This window comes from Amblyraja radiata, chromosome 20 (genome assembly GCF_010909765.2).
Source record: "Amblyraja radiata isolate CabotCenter1 chromosome 20, sAmbRad1.1.pri, whole genome shotgun sequence".
In the NCBI taxonomy this organism is placed as follows: Eukaryota; Metazoa; Chordata; class Chondrichthyes; order Rajiformes; family Rajidae; genus Amblyraja; species Amblyraja radiata.
Genome location: NC_045975.1, coordinates 41,968,496 through 41,994,579, shown reverse-complemented (window position 1 = coordinate 41,994,579; position 26,084 = coordinate 41,968,496). Strand labels below are relative to the sequence as shown.

General features: G+C 45.1%; 1 protein-coding gene across 8 annotated transcripts in view; it reads right to left on the bottom strand.

Moving 5' to 3' along the window:
• Nucleotides 1–26,084, bottom strand: part of sox6 (SRY-box transcription factor 6) — a 651,687-nt gene that overhangs the window by 137,651 nt on the left and 487,952 nt on the right. For 5 of the 8 annotated variants that reach the window (XM_033038493.1, XM_033038492.1, XM_033038489.1 and 2 more), the window contains one exon: nucleotides 5,333–5,444. In XM_033038493.1, the coding sequence (XP_032894384.1) occupies nucleotides 5,333–5,444 (112 nt within the window). The remainder of the gene's footprint in view (nucleotides 1–5,332; nucleotides 5,445–26,084) is intronic. The other 3 variants (XM_033038491.1, XM_033038495.1, XM_033038496.1) reach the window with 1 other exon arrangement.

The window sequence follows — 26,084 nt, the reverse complement described above, 5'->3', positions numbered from 1 at the left end:
TCTCATAATTTTATATACTTCCTTCAGGTCTCCCTGCAACCTCCGGCGTTCCAGAGAAAACATCCAAGTCTGTCCAACCTCCCCCTAATTCAGGCATCATTCTGGTGAACCTCCTCTGCACCCTTTCCATTCCCTTCACATTCTTCCAGCAATGAGGCCGTCAGAACTGCACACTATAGTCCAAATGCAGTCGAACCAAATTCTTATAATGCACGACAAATGCTTCATCCTAAATATCGGCAATATGTAAAATGTGTTGAAAGGAACTGCAGATGCTGTTTTGTACCAAAGACAGGCACAAAGTGCTGGAGGAACTCAGCGGGTCAGGCAGCATCTCCGGAAAAAATGATGGGTGCCATTTTGGGTGGCGACCCTTCTACATATGTATGGATTTTGGCATGGGAAAGCAATTGCTAAATGTAACCGGCACTTCCTTGCTTTTGATATGGTTCCTAGTCATTGGACTATAGCCTCCATTTATTGGTGATTCAAGGGCCAAGGTGCTACAGGGAAACCAAGGAGGAAGACTTGTGGTACACATCAGTGGCCAGTGGACAAGGCCATTTGAGCCAGTGCAGTGCCAATGATGTGACGAGTGGCAGTGAAATCAGGCAGGAGACCAACGTCGTTAAGCTGAATGTAAAATGTGGCTGCTGCACGGTAGATAATATCCTGGCTGGCTGCACAATGGCATGGTATGGCAATTCCAATTCATTGGAACGAGAGATAGACAAAGCGAGAGCAAATAGGAGCAAAGAGGTCCTTCTGCAGTTGTTCAGAGCCCTAGTGAGACCACACCTGGAGTATTGTGTGCAGCTTTGGTCCCCTAATTTGAGGAAGGACATTCTTGCTATTGAGGGAGTGCAGCGTAGGTTTACAAGGTTAATTCCCGCAATTGCTGGACTGTCATATGCTGAGAGAATGGAGCAGCTGGGCTTGTACCCGCTGGAGTTTAGAAGGATGAGAGGAGATCTCATTGAACCATATAAGATTGTTAAGGGCTTGGACATACTGGAGGCAGGAAACATGTTCCTGATGTCGGGGGAGTCCAGAACCAGGGGCCACAGTTTAAGAATAAGGAGCAAGCCATTTAGAATGGAGACGAGGAAACACTTTTTCTCACAGAGAGTGGTGAGTCTGTGGAATTCCCTGCTTCAGAGGGCTGTGGAGGCAGATTCGCTGGATGCTTTCAAGAGAGAGCTTGATAGGGCACTTAAAGATAGTGGAGTCAGGGGATATGAGGAGAAGGCAGGAACGGGGTACTGATTGGGGATGATCCGCCATGATCACATTGAATGGCGGTGCTGGCTTGAAGGGTCAAATGGCCTCCTCCTGCACCTATTGTCTATTGTCTATTGATAGTTTAATTTTGGATCATCCTAATCTAAACAGCAACATGAAAACCGGCGTGTATCCTGTTTGCATTGATGGTTATCGCAACATTTATTCCAGTGCCACAGGTCAGGCATATTCCCTTCAACAACCTATTGAGCTGGGTAGTACATTTTATTTGCTGTTTATTTAGATCATTAGCCCCGGAACCACATTCCACAAGAGTTCAATACTTTGCTGAATCATATAGAAACATAGAAATTAGGTGCAGGAGTAGGCCATTCGGCCCTTCGAGCCTGCACCGCCATTCAATATGATCATGGCTGATCATCCAACTCAGTATCCCGTACCTGCCTTCTCTCCATACCCTCTGATCCCCTTAGCCACATCTAACTCCCTCTTAAATATAGCCAATGAACTGGCCTCGACTCCCCTCTGTGGCAGGGAGTTCCAGAGATTCACCACTCTCTGTGTGAAAAAAGTTCTTCTCATCTCGGTTTTAAAGGATTTCCCCCTTATCCTTAAGCTGTGACCCCTTGTCCTGGACTTCCCCAACATCGGGAGCAATCTTCCTGCATCTAGCCTGTCCAACCCCTTAAGAATTTTATAAGTTTCTATAAGATCCCCTCTCAATCTCCTAAATTCTAGAGAGTATAAACCAAGTCTATCCAGTCTTTCTTCATAAGACAGTCCTGACATCCCAGGAATCAGTCTGGTGAACCTTCTCTGCACTCCCTCTATGGCAATAATGTCCTTTCTCAGATTTGGAGACCAAAACTGTACGCAATACTCCAGGTGTGGTCTCACCAAGACCCTGTACAACTGCAGTAGAACCTCCCTGCTCCTATACTCAAATCCTTTTGCTATGAAAGCTAACATACCATTCGCTTTCTTCACTGCCTGCTGCACCTGCATGCCTACTTTCAATGACTAGTGTACCATGACACCCAGGTCTCGCTGCATCTCCCCTTTTCCTAGTCGGCCACCATATATGTTCCAAATCTCTGAATTGCTGACTTTACACTTTAGACTTTGGAGATACAGCGTGGAAACAGGCCCTTCGGCCCACCGAGTCTGTGTTCAACCCCTACACTATCCTACACAATTGGGACAATATTTACAATGTTACCAAAGCCTACTAATCTACAAACCTATGCGTCTTTCGAGTGCGGGAGGAAACTGTAGCACCCTGGGAAAATGCTTGTGGTCACAGGGAGAAGGCACAAACTCTGTAAAGACATCAACCATAACCAGGATGGAACCCTGGTTTCTGGCGCTATAAGGCAGCAGTTCCACCGCTGTGCCACCATGCCTCCCTACTGCAAGAGGCAATTTCCATCTACACGTCCTCTGCCCCATTTCTCTTTAATGTTGAAAATATCCATTAAATAATTCCATAATCACCTCTGCACCAATTAAATTGTTCGCACTTTTCAAGTCTTTCTTTGTAATCCTTATTTCTTTACCGAGGTGCATCTTAGTGTATCTGAGCTGTTCGCTCTTTGTATATCAACCTTTCCAAGGAGTAGAGTTCAAAACTATACACAATGAGCTGGTATTAATGCCTCAGCTTTTATATTCTGTGTCTTTTTTCATTAACTCCAGCATTTCCATCAGCTATTTTTTACCTTATGCACTTAAGATACTGCTTTCAACATCTTATGAACCTAAAGCTCCAAGTCTGAATACCCATCCACATCTTCCCATTCATAGCAGTGGTGTTACTTCTGATTTATCAGATGAACAATGTGTACCATCTCCCACTTCCTAACAATCAATGCTATCCAGTTCTTTGCAGCCCATTCTATCATTTTATCGATGCCCCTGGAAGGCAGTGTTACAAATGAACAGTGCATTTACTAACAAGGCAAAGTGCAGAGCTAACAGTTATTTGAGTCTTGCCATCAGATGTGGAAACAACACTTCATATTAATGCATTAAAGATTATAACACAAAGCAACAACATGCATTTCAATGTAGAGTCAGTTTTCGGGTTTACGCAACTCAAGGAAAACACAAAGTGCTGGAAAATATGGGAATATGGAATGTGCTGTTAGAAGAGGTAGGTACTAGACAGCATTTTAAAGTTACATGGACAGGCACATGGATAGCAAAGGTTGTGAGGGATACGGGCCAAATGCAGGCAAATGGGACAAGCTTTGATGGGGCATCTTGGTCGGCATGGACAAATTGGGATGAAGGGCCTGCTTCCATGCTGTACGACTCTTTGACTCAAACTTAGCAGGTTAGGTAGCATCCTTGGAGGGAATAGGTCATTGTTGTTTCTGGTTGGGACCTTTCTCCAAAATAATGAAGATACTAAATGCCAGTTCATCTCAAAACAGGACTATAATCAGCTTCTAATGGATTAGGCAATGCCCACAGCCTAGAGAAAAACCATACAGTTTCAGATCCCAATTCAATTAACCTGTTATTAAAACGTTTCTCACAAATACTACATCAATAATTGATATCCAAAGATTACTGGACATTTTATTTAACTTAAGTAATATAATCAGCCTTTCAAATTGCTTCAGTGTTAACATGTGATCAGGAAGTGCATGTAATTTAGTTTAGTTTAGAGATACAGTGTGGAAACAGGCCCCACTAAGTCTGCACCGACCAGCGATCACCCGTACACTAGTTCCACCCTACACTAGGGACAATTAACCTGTGTACTGTACCTGTATGTGTTTGGAATGTGGGAGGAAACTGGAGCACCTGGAGAAAATCCACGTGGTCGCAGAGAGTGTGTGCAAACTCCGTACAAACAGCACCCATAGTCAGGATCGAACAGGGTTGGAGGATAATATTAAATATCTACACTTCTGAGGCATAATGATAGGAATATTGATGTGCTGTTTAAATTGACATCATGGTAACACAGGCATAGTGGGCTCGAGGGCCTGTTCCTGGGCTACATTGTTCTATGTTCTATGGTCATGAATGCAACATTATATATATTTTTTAACTATAAAAATTATATATAAACTATTGAATCCTTACTCCTGTCCTATATTTTGTAGGTAGTATGTTGAGATTAAGCCTGTAGACACAAGGAACTGCAGATGCTGCTTTACCAAAAAAAGACAAGAAAGTGCTGGAGGAACTCAGCAGGTCAGGCAGCATCTGCAGAGGGAATGGACAGTTGATGTTTCCATAAGACCATAAGACATAGTCTCCAGCCGTTTCCATCCTGCCCCCTCCAAACCCCACACTTCCCTCTCGAATGACCATAAGACAGGAGCAGAATTAGGCTATTCGGCCCATCAAGTCTTCTCCGCCATTTGACCATGGCTGATCTCCAAAGACGTGTAGGTTTGTAGGTTAACTGTAGGAAAATTGTCCCAAATTTGTAGGATAGAACTAGCGTGCCGGGATCGCTGGTTGGTGCGGACTCAGTGGGCCGAAGGGCCTGTTTCCACATTGTATCTCTAAAAAAAAAGAATTCTGCCTGACCCGCTGAGTTCCTCTAGCACTTTGTGTTTTGCTCACATCCAAGAGGTCAGGAAGAAGAATAAATAAAAGATTAAACAGAATATACTATTATGAAAAACTAGCGGTTTCTCATTCAAGCTTTCGAAATGTGTAGGAAGGAACTGCAGATGCTGGTTTATTCTGAAGATAGACACAAAATGGTGGAGTAACTGAGCTGGTCAGACAGCATCTCAGGAGAAAAGTTGACGTTGTGCGTTGGTACCCTTCTTCAGACTGAAATATAGATGTTGGAGGTGTGGGGGGAAGCATCTCCTATTCTCCAGAGATGCTGCCTGACTCGCTGAGTTACTCCAGTATTTTGTGTCTATCTTCAATATAAACCAGCATCTGCATCTGTAGGATAGTGCTAGTGCACGGGGATCGCTGGGCGGTGCGGACTCGGTGGGCCGAAGGGCCTGTTTCCACTCTGTATCTCTAAACTCAACTAAACTAAACTATTAAGCATTTGAAATGCCTGCTCTGCCTTCCGAGCTGTGGAGCAATGTAGCGCTCTGAAGCTTACCTGGTTTGTATGTTATTCCCGGTGGAAAGAGGAATCCCTGTTGTGCTGCCAGCGTCCGCTGGTCGTGTGGAAAAATCGGGATCATGAGCGGAGGCATGTGACCTTGAACCTGCTAAAGACAACAAGAGACCTGATCACACACAGAACAAATGCATTTTGACAGCCAGTACACACCAGTGACAGTTCACATGTACTCACAGACGCACACAATCTCTGCCTTAACCTATTAATCCAAACCAATTTCCCTAATCACATCAAAAACCCTTTAGGCTACATTGTTTTCCCTTTCGTGTCGGAAGTACAAACTTATTGTTGAAAGCATTTTGTCTAATTTTTCTTGAGGTGAAATTTCCCATACTTTTGTTGGATCTTTTCATGTCTAATTCAAGAATGAATAGACAAGGTTTCATGAACAGAGTCTTAGACCGTGGAAACAGGCCCTTCGGCCCAACTTGCCCACGCCGACCAACATGCCCCATCCACACTAGTCCCACATGTCTGCATTTGGCCCATATCCCTCTAAACCTGCCCTAATGCATGTACCCATCCAAATGTTTCTTACAGTAAACATTGCAATAGTACCTGCCTCAACTACCTCCTCCGGCAGCCTGCACCATACACCCACCACCCTCAATATAAAAAATGTTACCCCTCAAGTTCCTATTAAATCTGCCCCCCCTCACCTTAACCTATGCCCTCTGGTTGTCAATCCCCTTACTCTGGGCAAGATCTTAATTTCCTGTTTGCACTGTATGTTTGTCAAGGGATTATGAATCTGTGCGAACATTCTCTGCAGGTTTACTAAACTCAGTTCACAGTTTGACGGGCAGAATTCCTACTGATGGAAATTGGGCGTTCTTTGCTGATTCTCTGAAACAGGCAAACAGATCACAACCAGGATATATGTCTCCCACAAACCGTTGGCTCCCGACGGCCACAAATGTGTTCTGTCTGTGCGGGTATTTTTGATGACTTGAACTTTCTTCCCTCATTTGCTGAGGATGTGACTAGGCCTGGGTTATGGTTCCAGGGGGGGTCAACTAGTCATACAGCAGAGAACCAGGCCCTTCAGCCCAACTTGTCCATGCCACCCAAGATGCCCCATCCACACTAGGCCACCTGTCCACGATTGGCCCATATCCCTCTAAACCTGTGCTATGCATGTACTGGTCCAAATGTCCTTTAAATGACAAAATGTGCTCCATAACTTGCCAGAGTCGCTTTCTTCATTGGTGGACACAGGCAATGGATGTTAGCAGATTATTCTTCCATGATCAGAAGTCAGTTTTGTCATTATCCAATATGCACACACTGAAAAAGATCAGGGACAGGGTCCTGTTTTCTTCCCTCCATCCCCATCAACCTAGCTGTTGAGGCAATGGGGGGTGTGATTACGCAACTCTACCTGTCCGAGGTTGAAGCAAGGACATTAACCTGATCTCCAGTTTATGTCACACATTGCAATAACACAGCCGCTAACATAGGCTGCCCGGATTAGAGTGTCGAAACAAAGAACTGCAGATGTTGGTTAATCCAGAAAATGACACTGGAGTAATTCACCAGGTCAGGCAGCAGCTCTGGAGAACATGGATAGGTGGCATTTCGTGTCTGAAGAAGGGTCTCGACATGAAACATCGCCTATCCATGTTCTCCAGAGACGTTGCCTGACCTGCTGAGTTCCTCCTGCATTTTTTGTATTTTTCTGGATTAGAGGGAGTTATGCCCCTGTCCCACTTAGGAAACCTGAACGGAAACCTCTGGAGACTTTGCGCCCCACCCAAGGTTTCCGTGAGGTTCCCGGAGGTTCCCGGAGGTTTTTGTCAGTCTCCCTACCTGCTTCCACTACCTGCAACCTCTGGCAACCACCTGCAACCTCCGGGAACCGCACGGAAACCTTGGGTGGGGTGCAAAGTCTCCAGAGGTTTCCGTTCAGGTTTCCTAAGTGGGACAGGGGCATTAGCTATGTGTAGAGGTTAGGAAAACTTGGATTTTTTTCCATGGAGCGGCTAAGTGCATAAAACAAATCCCACGCGCCGATGAATGGGGACGCGGGAGACACACGGAACTGCAGATGTAAAGCACACAGTGCTGGAGGAACTCAGCGGGTGAGGCAGCATCTGTGGAATTCGTGGTTTGGAGTTTGAGGTTCATGGATTAGTTGGGGTTGGCAGTATTTAATAGCCTGATGGTTGTTGAGAAGAAGCTGCTCCAGAACGTGGACATTACACTTACAGAACAGCAGGTTGCGTTATTGGTGATGTCTCAGTGTACCAGACCAGACTGGAGATTTGTATACGAGACCAGACTGCGTACAAGCCAAGATCAGATTCTATGTATAAGGCTAGACTGGATATGAGTGTACGAGACTAGACTCTGTCTACAAGATCAGATTCTATGTATAAGGCTAGACTGGAGATGAGTGTACGAGACTAGACTCTGTCTACAAGATCAGATTCTATGTATAAGGCTAGACTGGAGATGAGTGTACGAGACTAGACTCTGTCTACGACTAGACTGGAGATCGCTTCTCTTGCGTGGCTGCCGATTCTACCTGTTCCGTACAGTACAAGGACAATATTATTTATACTTCCAAACGTATGGCAAAGAAACCATAGATAACAGCCTCAACTGTTTTTCTTTGGCTATAAAAACACTTATTAATAGCACTGTTATTAGTTAGTCAAATACATGCCACAGATGTTATGAACAGAATACATCAGAACCATCGTGACGGCATGATAAAGATCTCTGCAGCAACCCTGACCACAACTCCATTCATAATTTATCTGCTGATGTTTATCATCTCTACCACAGTTCTGCCTGTCACACATCCTCTGCATCGCTTTGCCAAGAGTAATTGTACAACGAGGCCAAACACAGTGGGTGGTGGGAGACTGTCTGGAGGCGGTCTGGACACCATTTGATGCACCACCATCCTCTGTCTCTTAGTCCTCTTTCTCAACACTAACCTCAAATTGCACATGCTTTAACAACTTGTGTTTGTCTGGAGGTAGACAAAAATACTGGAGAAACTCAGCGGGTGAGGCAGCAGCTATGGAGAGAAGGAATAGGCGATGTTTCGGGTCGAGACCCTTCTTCAGATTGATGCCGGGGGGGGGGCGGGAAAAAGAAAGGAAGAGGCGAAGACAGTAGGCTTATGGGGGAGCTGGGAATGGGAGGGGAAGGGGGGAGAAAACAAGGACTATCTGAAATTGGAGGTCAATGTTCAGACCGCTGGGGTGTAAACTACCCAAGTAAAATATGTGGTGCTGTTCCTCCAATTTGCGCTGGGCCTCATTCTGGCAATAGAGGAGGCCCAGGACAGAACGGTCAGATTCAGAATGGGAGGGGGAGTTGAAGTGCTGAGCCACCGGGAGATCAGGTTGGTTAGTGCGAACTGAGCGGAGGTGTTGGGCGAAGCGATCACCGAGCCTGCGTTTGGTCTCACCGATGTGGAGAAGTTGACACCTGGAACAGTGGATGCAATAGATGAGGTTGGAGGAGGTGCAGGTGAACCTCTGCCTCACCTGGAAAGACTGCTTGGGTCCTTGGATGGAGTCGAGGGGGGAGGTAAAGCGACAAGTGTAGCATTTCCTGCGGTTGCAAGGGAAAGTACCCGGGGAGGGGGTGGTTTGGGTGGCGTAACGCAGCGTCTTTGGAGAGAAGGAATGGGCGACGTTTCGGGTCAAGACCCTTCTTTAAACCGGAAGAAGGGTGTCTGCAGAAGGGTCTCGACCCAAAACATAATCCATTCCTTCTCTACAGAGATGCTGCCTGTACCTCCTGAGTTACGCCAGCATTTTCTATCTATCTATAGTTTAGTTTAGATTAGTGTAAAGGTACAGTGTAGAAACAGGCCCTTCAGCCCATCGAGTCTGCACCGACCAGCGATCACCCATTCATATTAGTTCTATGTTATCTTAATTTTGCATCCTAAACACTTGGGGCAATATTACAGAAACCACTACCTCTTCTCCCCTCGTCCATCGAGCAAGCGGTACAGAAGTGTGGAAACGCACAAACACACCTTTATCCTGTATCTGTAGACGGCTTGATAGTAATCATGTATAGTCTTTCCGCTGACTGGATAGCACGCAACAAAAAAGCTTTTCACTGAACCTCGGTACACGTGAGAGTAAACTAAACCACATATTGCCGCATTATTTGACGGCGGCAAGGGAGAGAAAGGAGGCAGCAGAAATGTTCTTCAACAATGCGTTGCCTCGAAAGTCAATGAAAATGGAAAACCTGAAGGAGTTTGGAAAGGGTTTAAGTCACTTTCATACGGCCATTACACATCAGGTAGGATATTATGTCGAGCCATTTGGAGCGATGAGCACATAGATGGCTTGCTGATCAAATTCTAATCAGATTCAGGATACAACTCCATCAGCAAAACAAAACAGAGAATCTGCCCACTTCATTGCTTTGCACATACATACAGACACTCAATCAGAGCACTTAGAGAATCATTGGGGACAGGCAATATAGGCTGGCAAAGGGCAGGTCACCCTTTACAAATTTAATTAATATTAAACAGAATATTAAACAGAATGGACACTAGAGCAATATGATATCGCTGCCTCTAAAAGCTTTCAGAATGGGTATCATTTTATGCTACATAAGAGATTTGAGAACATTCAGAAACTGAATTGTACCCATTTCTGGTGAGCATAGCTCTGGCGCTAACTCTCAAGACCCCACACAAATGGACATGGATCACGTGTAGGCAGGTGGGATTAGTTTAACTTGGCATCATGTTTGGCACGGACATTGTGGGCCGAAGGGCCTGTTCCTGTGCTGGAGTAACTCAGCAGGACAGGCAGCATCTCCAGAGAGAAGGAATGGGTGACATTTTGGGTCGAGAGCCTTCTTCAGACACCCTTCTTCACCAGAAAGACTATACATAATTACAATCAAGTGTGTACAGATACATGCTAAAGGGAATAATGTTTAGTGCAAGATAGATTGAGAAAGTCCAATTAACGATAATCTGAGGGTCTCCAATGAGGTAGAAGGAGATGCTGGTTTTTGGTGTAAACCAGCATCTGCACTTCCTTCCTTCACTGTTCCTGTACTGTTCTTTGTTCTCTACAGTTTTCAGAATGGAAGCAGGTCTTTCGGGCAAACTTGCCCATGCCAACCAAGATTCCCCAACTATGCTACCTGCCCTTGTTTGGTCCATATCCCATTCAACCTTTCCAATTCATGTCATTGTAAACATCAATGTTAAATGTTGTTATAGTCCCTGCCTCAATTACTTCCTCTGGCAGCTCGTTCCATATACCTGTGTGTAAAAGCTGCCTCTCGTGTTCCTATTAAATCTTGTCCCTCTCACATTAAGCCTATGTCCTCTGTGTTCTTGATTCCCCTTAACCTCATGATTTTATAGATGTCTATAAGATCACCTCTCAAGCCTCCTGCAATTAGTAAGTTTGCAGATGATACCAAAGTTGGTGGAGTTGCAGATAGTGAGGAAAGCTATGATAGTATACAGCAGGACATATGATGAAAATGGGAGATACGGATCACACGCAGGCAGAGATGAGTTGGCCCCAATGCGTCAATCGTGGCGTCAGGTTTGGTGCGGACATTGTGGACTGAAGGGCCTGTTCCTGTGCTGGGCTGTTCTATGTCCCATTATTCCTCCACAACCTGGTATCATCCCCTACTCCCCACTGCATTGGGGCCAACTCACACACCTGCTACTAAAAATAAAAAGGATAAAGAATTTCCGATTAGGTTTACGATAATTATGGATTGGGATTAGAGCGGGTCCACAATCTATGATGCTGAATTGGGGCAAGGCCAACTTTGAGGGTATGAGACAGGAACTCGCTCAAGTCGAATGGGGCATGGTTGTTTGATGAGAAGGGAATGTCAGGAAAGTGAGAAGTTTTGGGACGTGCATCCCTATTAGAGTGAAGGGCAAGGCAGGTAAACGTAAGGAAGCTTGGATGACGAGGGAAATTGAGGCTTTGGTCAAGAGTAAGAAAGAGGCATGGGACAGGTCTAGGCAGCTGGTGGAGTTTTGGGAACTATGGTGTTAGTTCAAAAAGAAAACCAGGATCTAGCTCTGGCAGACAGCATTAAAGCTAATTGCGAGAGGTTTTATGAGCACAAAGGGAAAAAGGTTAACAAGAGAGAGAGTGAGACCCCTCAGGGATTAAAGCGGTCAACTCTCTGTGGAGCAAGGTCCTCGATGTGTATTTCTCTTCTGATTTTACCGTGGACAAAGATTGGGGGTCCGGGGAACTTGGAGTAGTCAATGGAAGTGTCCCGCGAGCAGTTAGTATTAAGGGCCTGTTCCACCTGGCGATTTTTTTCGGCGACTGCTGGCGTCATTGACTGACGTACCAACATTTGCAAATCCAGCGTCAACAAAAAAAATGTTGTGACACTTGAGGAAACACCGTGCGTCAATATGTCATCACGCCGCGTCACGCCACCACTTATTCGATGACCTGATACGTCAGTCAATTATGCCGGCAGTCGCCGAAAAAAATCTCCAAGTGGGACAGACCCTTGAGGAGGCGCGAAGGTCCTGATGCGTATAAAGATAGACAAATCTTCAGGTCCTGATCAGATATATCCAAGGACATTGCGGGAATCTAGAGAGGAAATTGCAGGAGCCCTTGCTGAGATTTATGAGTCATCGTTAATTACAGGAGAGGTGCTGGAAGACTGGAGGGTGACAAATGTTTTAGAAAATAGGTGCAGGAGGAGGCCATTCGGCCCTTCGAGCCAGCACCACCTGCCTCTATTCAAGAAGAGCCGCACAGAAAATGTTGGGAACTATTTAGGCCAGTGAGCTTAACATCTGTAGTTGGAAAGTTACTAGAGAGCATTCTGAGGGATAGGATAGACATAGACTTAGATGGACAAGGGCAGATTAGGGATAATCAACATGGTTTTGTACATGGGAGGTCGTGTCTCACAAATCTGATTGAGTTTTTTGAGAATGTGACCAAAGCATTTGATGAAGGCAGAGCTGTAGATGTGTATACATGGATTTTAGTAAGGCATTTGACAGGGTTCTGCATGGTAGGCTGCTCTGGAAGGTTAGATCCCCTGACTATTGGATAGAAAGATACAGCATGAAAACAGGCCATTCTACGTCGACCATCGATCACCCGTTCACACAAATTGTATGTCACTCCACGTTCTCATCCACTCCCTAAACACGTGGGGAAATTTACAGAGAGCAATTAACCTATAGACCTGCATGTCTTTGGGATGTGGGAGGAAACCCACGCGGTCACAGGGAGAACGTGCAAACTCCACACAGACAGCACCTGAGGTCAGGATCGAACCCGGGTCTCTTGCGCTCGGAGGCAGCAGCTCTACCCCCTGCACCAGTGTGCCGCCCAGTTCTCAGTTGCATAATATAGAATTGATTAATTCACTTTAGACATTAGAGATATGGTGCGGAAACAGGCCCTTCGGCCCACCGAGTCCGCACCGACCAGCGACCACTATCCGACAAAGTGCGATTCACGTTTAGACTTTGCACTCAGCTTGAAATCCCAATGAAAATGAAATAAAAATTGAACGTTAATTAAAGGTGCTAATCTAATTTGATGTTCTGCTTTATTTTATTGGTGTTTGATGTCTTTTTTATGTCAGAATTGCCCTGCCGTCCATTGAAACATATCTAATTATTTCCTCTGTCTGATTGTGCCCAGATCATGGTAACTCTTGCATTCAGCCAAATGCAAATGAGTTCAGCAAAAGCTTGAGCCAAAATATACATTTTAAAAAACTTGTGAAAAGTGGTGCAATTCCGAGGGCAATCTGGAGCTGGGCTGCCGATTCTCCAATGAGCCGTAACATCAGTGATCACGCAGTTGGTCATGAATGTAATAAAGTGGAGGGGCGATGCCTAAGGTACTGGTCCAAGCTCTGCCAGCGTTGGGCGAGGAATCGTGAAATAAAACGTTTAGCAGGGGTTTTAACTTGTCAATGGATGTGTTCTGTGCAGGATAGCTCCGGGAGCTGAGGTTAATAAAGGGCGCAGAAAAATCAAACACCTTACCAAATTCAGTTTGAATGAAATTCTCCATTAAACCAGCATGTAATTAAAAAAAGAGAGTTCTCTTGCAATTACCACCACATCAGTGGGGCATGAAATAAGCCAGCTTTTGCTTGTTGCGTTTTTTTCATCTTGGTTCTTTCCTTTTAGTTTTTAGCTGAGGTAAGCTTACACACACGCTCAAAAAAGCAAGCAAATTAAACGCCTTTCTTGACAGACCTAATTTACCCTCCCCTGCCTGTCCCTAATAGAAGAAAGGAGGACAGTTTCCCCCAACAAGCTCCCGTCCCTACCCGCACTTCTGCACCCCTGATATCCCCTTCCTTCCGAACCCTTTATATCAAGTGTCTCAAACTAGCAGTCGGCGGCATGCCCAGAAAATTTTTAATTGCTCGAACAAATGCTTTCAACACCCAACTGGAAGATAGAAGAGTAACAGATGCCATTGGAATGGTTCTCCACTGTCTCTTTGCTGCTCGTAAAAATAGCACATTGTTGCACATACAGTGCTTTATCCTTTGTTTCAACCACAGTTAGTGACGTTGCATGCAATTTTCACCCCTTCTTTTTTCTATGCCATCTGCCCTAGAGCTTCATTAAAGATACATGAATGGACTAACTGGTCTGATTTCTTGCAAGGAACAGGTGCTCCTGCCCATCCCAGTAGACCCACACTAAAGATGCGACTGGAGATTCAGCGGTCTGTAGCAGTCCGTCAGAGAGATTCCCTGTGTGACACTTGCCATCAACCTCGCAATGCAAATAAACTGGCCGGGACAGTAATTAATTTTTTTTCTTAAGGGGTTTTAAATCACCTCTCTCCGAGATGCCAACTGAGAGGATCTGTGACATGGAAATAACAGCATTATAACCACACTCCAATATCAGAGTAATGAGCTCAAATAAAAATGGCCTGACACAAGATGTTTCGGCTTGTTCTGACTCCTGGATTAAACCTGTTGTTTCTGCCTCAGATCAAGATTTGTAATAAATATGAGAATTCAGCAGAACTAGTCCTAATAAATGAATCCACAGCGAGGGGAGGGGGGTGGAGGGGGAGGAGAGGGACAGGGGTCGACTCCGTTTCATTCTCAGTGAGATAATGAGATAAGGAAGAGAGTTCCACTTCTGACAGCCCACTGGATATAGATCAGTCCAAAGAAGGGTTTTGGCCCAAAACTTTGCCTATTTCCTTCGCTCCATAGATGCTGCTGCACCCGCTGAGTTTCTCCAGCATTTTTGTGTACCTTTGATTGTCATCATGTTTAGTTTATCCGATGACTGGAGAGCACGCAATAAAAAAGCTTTTCACGGTACACGTGACAGTAAACTAAACCAAAACCAAAAAGGTTCATAAGATATAGGAGTAGAATTAGGCCATTCGGCCCATCGAGTCTACTCTGCCATTCAATCATGGCTGTTCTATCTTTCCCTCTCAACCCCATTATCATGTCTTCTTTCCATAGAGGTTTGGGTTGGGACCCTTTTCCAGACACTTCCCGGCCAGAAACGTCACCTACCCATGTTCTCCACAGATGCTGCCTGGCCCGCTGAGTGATTCCGCCACTTTTGTGCTCTTTTTGTAAACCGGCATCTGTCCATTAGGACAGCGCTGAAGAAAGTTTAGTGTTCTCTACTCTTTACTCTAGACTTTGGAGATACAGCACGGAGACAGACCTTTGGCACAACCTAGTCCGTGCCGACCAGCGATCACCCCGTACACTAATCAACACACACCAGGGACAATTTTACAACATACCAAAGCCAATCAACATACCAACCTGTATGTCTTTGGAGTGCGGGAGGAAACAGGAGCACCCGGAGAAAACCCACGTGCTCAGAGGGGGGAACGTACAAACTCCATACAGACAGCACCCATAGTCGGGATCAAAGCTGGATCTCTGGCGCTGTGAGGCAGCAACTCTACCACTGAGCCACTGTGCTGCCCCTAGGTTGTGTATCAGCAGTGTTACTTTAAAAAGTCAACACAGATACACTGAATATTAAATTGCAAAGACCCGCATTAATACTTAATATTACCACAGATTAATCCATCACAGTGTTGTCAATTAAATATTATTGTTAAGAAGCAATAGTTTGTTAAAACCACATAAAATGCAAGCGAGGAAAATTGCTGTGTATTTATTACTCCTGCAGGATCCATTTGCAGGGGTTTTACGGAGATATCAGTGGGAAAATATGCATATTCTCAGCACATTGTTATCCCCGGGTGAGCGTTTCTTTGGCTGCAAGTGCAACTTGTGAAAAAAAGCCCAAAGAACTAAGTGAGCCTAAATTTAATCAGAAACAAACACTCATCACTACAAAAGTGAAGAGTTGACTATTATGCAAATTGCCACTGTCAGTGGCCACTGACCCATTATGGTTAATGAGAAAAAGCTGAAAGATGTTGGCTTTTTTTATGCCTCTCTTCTTTTTGTTTATAATGCAGTCCAGATGAGGCTCTCTAAAGCAGAGCCAACATTAGGGGAATCGTTGACAGCATATTGCAGAAACATGTTTAACACCAAAAAGTAATAATAGGATATGCAGTTCATTACTATTTATAGGAGTTCAAGAATAGAAGTCCCACTACCGCGACAGGCCCACTGTGTACTTGAGTCGCCTGCCTCTAAACCTAAAGGCTTACGTTCCAGCGCACCCTGGTTTTGCATGGGGATTGTCAATGCCACATCTGATGTGTTCTGACACACATACAAGAGGGTTTTGATGGGGCTGCCAACAAGCGTCTGGGCTTGGTTCCTCCTTGGTGGAGATCTTTCGTTCGACGTCTCAGCTCCCTCTGTGCAGAGGGAGGTCTGGCTCACCCGACCGAATCAGTGTTCTCGGACCAGGAGAGATCTTCAGTGATGTGCACGCCCAGGAATTTGAAGCTCTTGACTCTCTCCGCCATCGACCTGTTGATATGGACGGGACTATGGGTCCCCATACTACCCCTTCCAAAGTCCACAATCTATATACCAATAAAAGATTCTTGACCATTAACTGTCTTGATATCCCTATAAACCTTTGCTATCCATGCACCTGTCCAAGTGTCGTTTAAATGCTGTTATAGTACCTGCCTCAACTACCTCCTCTGGCAGCTCGTTCCATGTACATTCCACCCTCAGGGTGAAAAAGTTGCCCTTCAAATTCCTATTAAAACTTTCCCCTTTCACATGAAATCTATGTCCTTTAGTTTTGATTCCCCTTCCCTGGGTAAAAGACTCTGTGCATTCACCCTATCAATTCCCTCATGATTTTTTACACCTCGATAAGATCACCTCTCAGCCTCCTGCGCTCCAAGGAATAAATGTCGAATATAATTAGTGCATTCCATGCCAGGGCATTGTGATGCAAGCATTGCAGTCAAGCTTGGAAACGGATCATATGCTGGTCATTTTAGAGGGAGCAGGTTTACGTTTAGGTTGGTTATTGTCACCTGTGCTGAGGTACAGTGAAACGCTTTGTTTTGCATGCTATCCAGTCAGATCAGCTAATACTCTACATCAATATAATCCAGTCAAACTCAAGCACAGCAGAGCAGATGTTTAGTTTAGTTTAGAGATACAGCATGGGAACTGGCCCTTCGGCCCACTGAGTCCACGCCAACCAGCAAATCCAACAACACTAACAGTATCCCACACACATTAGGGACAATTTACAATTTTACCAAGCCAATTAGACAATTTACAAACCTGCACGTCTTTGGAGTGTGGTAGGAAACCGGTGCACCTGGAGTACCCACGCGACCACAGGTAGAACGTAGAAGACAGCACCTGTAGTCAGGATTCAACCTGGGTCTTTGGCGCCGCGAGGCAGCAACTCTAACGCTGCACCACCGTGCCGCCCGTAGGGGTTGTCGCTGGTCGGTGGTGACTCGATGGGCCGAAGGGCCTGTTTCCACACGATATCTCTAATCTAATCTAAAGGACAAGCGCCCCAACCAGCCAATGCACAGAAGAGTGCTATGTAGTCGTTCCATTCATCCTGTTGTACCCAATGCTCAGACAGAACCCGTTCCCATGGCCATGCAGCTGAGAGAGGTGGCACGTGGGAGGAAGTACCATTGTGGGTGGAAATCCCTTCACTCTAATTGTAGTGAGAGAAAAACAATAACTAATTCTAAACTTGTCTTTGGTACTTTGTAATAAAATGGATTGAGATGCGATGAACACGATAGTATTACAGATATAATTATAGTGGGTGGATACTCAAGTTTCCCAACCAGAAGAAATCTGAACTTTAAAACGTCACACGTGGAAACTATTTCAAGGATAGTCAAATGATCTTTCTCATAAATAAAAATTAAAGGGATTTTGTTGGCTAATGATCGGTGCCTTGGTATGAAATTCATTATCTGAAACTTCCATTAGATGCCAGCTTTCATGGGGAGCAGGTTCTTCATCAAATGTTTGAAGAAGGTAGCAAACAGTAGGTGGTGCAGCGCTAGAGTTGCTGCCTTACAGCGCCAGAGACCCGGGTTCGATCCTGACCACGGGTATAGATTTAATACGTTCTCCCTGTGACCACGTGGGCTTTCTCCAGGTGCTCCGGTTTCCTCCCACACTCCAAAGACGGACAGGTTTGTAGGTTAATTGGCTTTGGTAAAAATTGTAAATGGTTCCTCGCGTGTGGGTATGTAGGATAGTGCTAGTGTACGGGGTGATCACTGGTTGGTGTAGACTCGGTGGGCCATAGGGCCTATTTCCGCACTGTATCTCTAAAGTCTAAAGTCTAATGCCCCCTGTCCCACTTAGGAAACCTTAACGGAAACCTCTGGAGACTTTGCGCCCCACCCAAGGTTTCCGTGCAGTTCCCGGAGGTTGCAGGTGGTTGCCGAAGGTTGCAGGTAGTGGAAGCAGGTAGGGAGACTGACAAAAACCTCCGGGAACCTCACGGAAACCTTGGGTGGGGCGCAAAGTCTCCAGAGGTTTCCGTTCAGGTTTCCTAAGTGGGACAGGGGCATAAAGGTGTTATCCAAAGAAGGCTTGTAATTTGTTCTGTAATTTATAATTTTGTTCTGATAGTAAATCTTTGTTCTTTGATCTTTTGTGCAGTGATTTCTCCAAAAGTCACCATACATCCTACAAGGCTCTCTGAAATTCCCACCCTCTGTAATTCCATCATTAAATCGCCCAGCTCCCATTTGAAGGAACTTGTTGACACACATTTCTATGAACACACTTATATGGTCTAACAAAATTATGCTCATTCTTATTAATTTCACCTTCTTTGGCTAAGTTTCTATTTATTTACGGAGAAGGGTCCTGACCCGAAATGTCGTCTGTCCATTTCATTCCTCAGATAAAGGTACCCAGAGAACTGCAGAAGCATGTTTTGAGGGATATGGGACAAATCCAGGCAGGTGTGACTAGAGTAGATGGTCGGTGTGGGCCGATGGGCCTGTTTCCATGCTGAATGACTCCATGTTTCTATGACTCCATGACCATTCAGACGTCTGATAACAGAGGGGAAGAAGCTGCTCCTGAGTCTTGTGCTTTCAAGCTTCTGCACCTTTGCCGGACGAGAGCGGGGAGAAAAAGGAATGAATGGGGTAGGATAATATAGACACAAAATGCTGGAGTAACACAGCTGGACAGGCAGCATCTCTGGATAGAAGGAATGGGTGATGTTTCGGGTTGAGACCCTTCTTCAGACTGAGAGTATGGGGAAAGCTTGTACTCGCTAGAATTTAGAAGATTGAGGGGGGATCTTAATAGAAACGTACAAAATTCTTAAGAGGTTGGACAGGCTAGATGCAGGAAGATTGTTCCCGATGTTGGGGAAGTCCAGAACAAGGTGTCACCGTTTAAGGATAAGGGGGAAATCTTTTAGGACTGCGATGAGAAAAACATTTTTCACACAGAGAGTGGTGACTCTCTGGAATTCTCTGCCACAGAAGGTAGTTGAAGCCAGTTCATTGGCTATATTTAAGAGGGAGTTAGATGTGGCCCTTGTGGCTAAAGGGGGTATGGAGAGAAGGCAGGTACAGGCTACTGAGTTGGATGATCAGCCATGTTCATATTGAATGGCGGTGCTGGCCTGAAGGGCCGAATGGCCTACTCCTGCACCTGTTTTCTATGTTTCTATGAGAGGGGGTCACAGAGATATGGAAGGGTAAGGTATGAAAACGAGAGGTCCTTCTCCCCTGACTCGCAGCCTGAAGAAGGGTCTTGACCCGAAACGTCACCCATTCCTTCCATCCAGAGATCCTACCTGTCCCGCTGAGTTACTCCAGCTTTTTGTATCTATTTTTGATTATGTTTGGCTGCTCTTCCCAGAGAAGGGTCTACTATCTCCATTTGGGAAAACTGCCAATAAACAAACAGCACCAGTGGGGGTCTTTCCCGAATGGAGAAATAGAAAAGTTGAAAGAAAATCACTTTCTTTGCCACCTGAGCTCAAGCAATGAATAGTGCGGATAGAATTTTGGCCATGGACAAATAACAGCATTGTTCCCAAAGTCTTTGTTATTCCCTTGGCTTCCAGATGAAAATCAAGATAAAACATCTTGCCTCAATCCTCCTGCTTTCCAGTGAACTCCACAGCAATAAAGACCAGGTTTCCTCTCTTTAAAAAGCAAACAAAATCTATTTTTTAAGTGCACTCAACAAAATTGCTCGAGTGCTAAATTGCCCATGGGGTGAAAAAGGGCAAATGGACATAGAAATGATCAGCCGGTAACAAAGGCTTTTTGCCCAGCCTAGACTGGTGCTAATCAACCTCCTCCTGTCTGTAAGGATGGCTTACATACTGCAGGAAATGCCTGGCAGGTAGGAGATTAAATCTACAGCTGCTGTAACACAATCTACACTCGGTTAGCTAGGCTTACTTGAAGTCCCACAAACACATAATTTGTTTATGTTGTACCAGCAATCTTTGACAAAGAGACTGTCTATCTGAGACAAATGTGGTTAAACCCATTTATTGTATTATTTCTGCCGCACAGCACAGTCTTCTCTCCGAGTGTAGGACTGAGCCAGCCCACCATACTCCAGCGGGCTTTACCGAGCGCTGGGGAGGCCACAGTTGTATTATCACGAGCAGTCTTGGTCCCCATATCTGAAGAAGGATGTACTGGTACTGGAGAGGGTCCAGAGGAGGTTTACGAGAACGATCCCAGGGATGATTGGGTTAACGTATGATGAGCGTTTGGCGGCACTGGGCCTGTGCTAACTGTAGTTTAGCAGGATGAGGGGGTCCTCATTGAAACATACCAGACAATGAAAGTCCTAGAGAGAGTGGGTGTGGAAAGAGTGTTTCCAGTAATAGGGCAGTCTAGAACCAAAGGGAACAACGTCAGAATAAATGGATGGAGATGAGGAGGAATTTCTTTCACCACAGGGTGGTGAATCTGTGGAATTCATTGCCACAGATAGCTGTGGAGGCCAAGTCAATGGGTATTTTTAAAGATCGATATAAGTTCTTGATTCATCCGGGCCTCAGATTCATAGTTTGGAAAGGTTTAGAGGGATATGGACCAAACGTGGGCAGGTGGGACTGGCTGAGATGGGACATCTGGGTCAGCACGAGCGAGTTGGGTTGAAGGGCCTGTTTCCGCGCTGTAGGACTCTATGACAGCAACAATAATTCATCAACAAGGCCTCTATGAGTCACATATTATTCCACGATCCTATCAGTGCGTTTGTTCCACTGGTGTCAACCAATCTTACCTCAGGTGACAAATTATAGGTGTTATTTAGCAATGCTTTCATTCAATTGTGATGACTATGGGTATTTTAAAAATATGTTAATAGTGGAGAGAGGGAATGAGGATGTAATTCGAGGTGGCAGCTCAAATGGCAACCTTAACCTGTTTTTTTCCCTTTTTCCTTCCGCCCACAATATTTAATATGAAAAAGAACATGTGATTCTGTTACATTCTGTTTGTAGTTTGTTTGGTTGTTTGTTTGTTTGTCTTTTTGCACAAAGTCCGCGAGCATTGCCACTTTTCATTTCACTGCACATCTCGTATGTGTATGTGTATGTGATGAATAAACTTGACTTGACTTGAGAGCATCTACACACTTTACAAATCCACCCATTCACCCCCGATAATCCTGAACATTTCTTTTAGTAACTTTTATAAATATCACAAAAGCAATTGGCGAATAACCTACCATAATAATAATAATAATACATTTTATTTATGGGCGCCTTTCAAGAGTCTCAAGGACACCTTACAAAAATTTAGCAGGTAGAGGAAAAACATGTAAGGGGAATGAAATAAATAGTAGAGACATGACTAGTACACAAAGTAAAGACAGAATACAATTCAAAACACAATATGAGGCAATTAATGCACAGAAGAAAAGGGAGGGGGACGTGGGGCTAAGGATAGGCAGAGGTGAAGAGATGGGTCTTGAGGCGGGACTGGAAGATGGTGAGGGACACGGAATTGCGAATCAGTTGGGGGAGGGAGTTCCAGAGCCTGGGAGCTGCCCTGGAGAAGGCTCTGTCCCCAAAACTGCGGAGGTTGGACTTGTGGATGGAGAGGAGACCGGCTGATGTGGATCTGAGGGACCGTGAGGGTTGGTAGGGGGAAAGGAGGTCAGTGAGATATGGGGGGGGGGGGGCAGATGGTGGAGGGCTTTGTAGGTGAGGACCAGGATTTTGTACCATGACATAAAAAACATGACATGACCACATAATACAATAATATCACCAATTAAATATTTTGGTGATCTCCATCCCTTCTATTCTTTTAAAGCTCCAGCACTCGGAAGCACAAGCATCCCATACCAGTGCCAGTATTAAACCCAATGCGCAGGAGGGAAATTAGCATTGATTTCAAAGCTTTTCATCATTAACAAACAGATATAATTTTACTGAGACTGTTCTCATTAAATAGCTCACCCAGCCAGGAAAAATGTTAAATGATCCTTTTGGTTTAATAAAATATAATTAAAAATGTTGCACAATGTAAAATAGAATCTAATAACTGTAAATGGGAAATAAAGTTATAACTGCCTGCTGTAATTGGACACGTTCACCACTTATATTGTCGTTCTTTCCATCTCCTTGAATAATCGGTCCCACCTCGCTGGGACAACGTCAACTGGAAGATTATTCTTAAAGATTAATCCTCAAACTGAAACATTACCTCTCCATGTTCTGCGGGGATGCAGCCTGACCCGCTGAGTTACTCCAGCACTTTGTGTCTTTCTTTGGTGTGAACCTGCATCTGCGGTTCCTTGCTTTCTTGAAGCCATGGCCAAGACTTCCAAAGACGGTTTAGGAAGTTCGGCATGTTCCCCAACAACTCTCTCTAACCTCTACAGGGGGATGCATTTCACCGGGATGCATCACAGCATGGTTTGGGAACAGCTCCATCCAAGACCGCAAGAAATTGCATAGTTGCGGACGCAGCCCAGACCATCACACAAACCAACCTCCCTTCCATTGACTCATCTACACTTCACGCTGGCCACCAGCATAATCAAGGACCAGTCTCACTCCCTCTGCTCCCCTCTCCCATCAGGCAAGAGGTACAGGTTGAAAATACATACCTCCAGATTCAGGGACAGTTTTCTTCCCAGCGGTTATCAGACAACTCAGTGGTCCTATCAACAGCTAAAGTATGGTCCTGACCTCCCACCTACCTCATTGGAGAACCTAGGACTATCTTTAATCGGACTTTATCAGTCTTTGTATCTTGCACTAGATGTTGTTCCCTTTATCCTTGTCTGTGCCCTGTAGACTGCTTACTTGTATTCGTATAGTCTTTTCGTTGACTGAATAGCACGAAACAAAAGCTTTTCACTGTACCTCGGTACACATGACAATAATGAACTAAACTAAATTAAACTATTACAATTCACTAAATGACTTCTTGGAGCGCGTGAGGCTGAGGGCTGATTTTATACAGATGAAGGGCGTGGATTTGGTGGACCAAAGGGCCTGGTTCAATGCCGTATCTTTCAATCAATTCTCCCATGTCATTGCTCATTGAATTTGCTAACAGTACTAGAAGTAAAATAGAGGATGTTATATGTATGTGGAACTCTGAGACCCACAGGCATGATAGGTACTGTGTTCAAGAAGGAACTGCAGATGCTGGAGAATCGAAGGTAGACAAAATTTCTGGAGAAACTCAGCGGATGCGGCAGCATCTATGGAGCGAAGGAAATAGGCAACGTTTTGGGCCGAAACACTTCTTCAGACATACAGATAGGTACAGTAGTCAGTGTCTATTTTCCCGGGGTGGAAATACCAAATACTATAGTGTACAGCTTTAAGGTGAGATGGGGAAAGTTGAAAGAAGATTTACGAGGAAAGATATTTTAGACAGAGGAGGCACAGTACCTGGAGTTTGCTGCCAAGAATAATGGCGATAGCAGGTACAACAGCAAGATTGAAGAAGCATTTAGACAGACACGTGGACAGGGAGGGAATAGAGGGATATGACCAACCAACATTGTGGTTGGCTCTCGTTCTATTTTATAGACAAATAGGAGCCAGGTACATTCATTGTGCCTTGCTATGTCCTGAAGGGTTCTGACCAGAAACATGGTATTTCCATTCCCTCCACAGATGCTGCCTGACCTGATGCGTTCCTCCAGCACTTTGCGTTTACTCAAGATTCCAGCACCTGCAGTTCCTTGTGTCTTAAGAAGGAACTGCAGATGCTGGAAAATCGAAGGTACACAAAAATGCTGGAGAAACTCAGCGGGTGCAGCAGCATCTATGGAGCGAAGGAAATAGGCAACGTTTTGGGCCGAAACCTGAGTAAGGGTTTTTGGCCCGAAACGTTGCCTATTTCCTTCACTCCATAGATGCTGCTGCACCCGATGAGTTCCTTGCTTAGTTTAGCTTAGAGATACAGAGCAAAAACAGGCCATTTGGCCACTGCGTCCGCGCTGACAACCGATCCCCATACACTAACACTATCCTATTAGGAAGCCAATTAGCCCACAAACCTGTACATCTTTGGCAGTGTGGACAGGAAACCAGAGATCCCGAAGACAAACCCACGCAGGTCCACGGGGAGAACGTACAAACTCTGTACAGACAAGCAGCCGTAGTCAGGATCGAACCCCGGATCTCTGGCGCTGTAAGGCAGTAGCTCTACCACTGTGCCACCACGCCACCCACTTATTGTTTTGTGTTGCTGCTGTTGGTGTGGGCGTCTATAGTGATGGTCGTGCTATACGCTGTTTAAGTTCTTTAAGGTAGAAAACAGATGAACTGCAGATGCTGGTTTATTTTTTTTTTAAGCACAAGTGTACTATCAGTCTGAAGAGGGGCCCTGACCTGAAACGTCACCTCTCCATGTTCTTCAAGGATATTGCATGACCCGCTAAGTTAACCCAACATTTGTTGTCCTTTTTAGGCTATTCAAGAGCCTGACCACTCCTAATTTATTCAATCCATTTTATTTCTTTAAACTTAGCAATCTTTCTGTAATACTAAAAATGAGAACAGTCTAGTTTAGAATTGACTGTACAGCTACACTGTACTGTGCCTGAAACAATGGCACAGTAGTAAGTTGCTGCCTTGCGGCGCCAGAGACTCGCATTCGATCCTGGACCACGGGTGCTGCTATGCGGAGTTTGCATGTTCTCCCTGGACTATGTGGGTTTCTCCGGGTGCTCCGCTTTCCCCCCACACTCCAAAGACGTGTAGATTAATCGTTTTGGTTAAAATTGTATGATCTTAGAGAGAGTGTGGGATGGGGATGTCTTAGTGTACGGGGTGATCGCCAGGTCAGCACAGACTCGATGGGATGACGGGTCTTGTTTCCGCACTTGTAATCTAAAGTCTTCAAGTCCAAAAAGTTGTAACACACACACCCCAATATACGCACCGCAGAAACGTTTGCTGAAGGGGCCTGCTCCCGTGCTGTACTGTGCTGAGCTGGTCCCACGTACTATTTGATGGCAGGAGGGAGGTGAACGTGGTTGCTGATTCATTCTCATCCGGCTATTTAGCCGTCTATCTGCAACCCCCACAGACAGGACTTGTGCACATGTTGCGAGTAGCGTTACAGGATTGTCATTGGTTGTAGCTGATGAGGTCTGTTTCTCTCCTCATCTATGTTTCACAGAGATGAAGCTGTTGTCTTGACAATTGCCTCCCAGCTGCTTTGGGCCTCCTGAGAGGACAACAAGCGTAGCACTGTTGTCTGCAGAAAGGCGGCTTGTTTTAAGTGACATTATTGCAGGCACATGAGTGTGTTAAGACTTTTTAAACATGCTCAAATGTCATGTGCACACCCAGTGACAGACAAGTATAATTATCAAAACAAGAATTCAGTGTCTCCAACTTGGTGTCCGACAAAATGCTCTATTCATTGTGTCCGTGGGGAATACTTAACTCTCCCGACAGAAAACAAAAAGGCACTTTTTCTGGACTGCGGCGGGCTGCAAGATTTGGTTTGCCACCCGAACCTAAAGAAAACACGGGCCTCAATCCGACTACTGACTGCCATACATTGCAGGAGCAGAGTATAAATGGCCCCCTTTCTCCACCACTCCTACTGTGTAGGCTGCGGCCAACGCAAGTCAACCCAAAGACAAAACAGTTTGCTCGACACCAACAACTAGTAACATCACCCAACAACTTCTCCTCCAAGATAAAAAAAATATCTAATTTGGCGCTGGGTGACACACTGAATCAGAAGACTATGTGTTCACCATTCCTCATTACCCACTAGACACTAACTATGTATGTCTAACAAATGCAACATTTCTTTTTTTAAATGAGCAGCGAAATGAC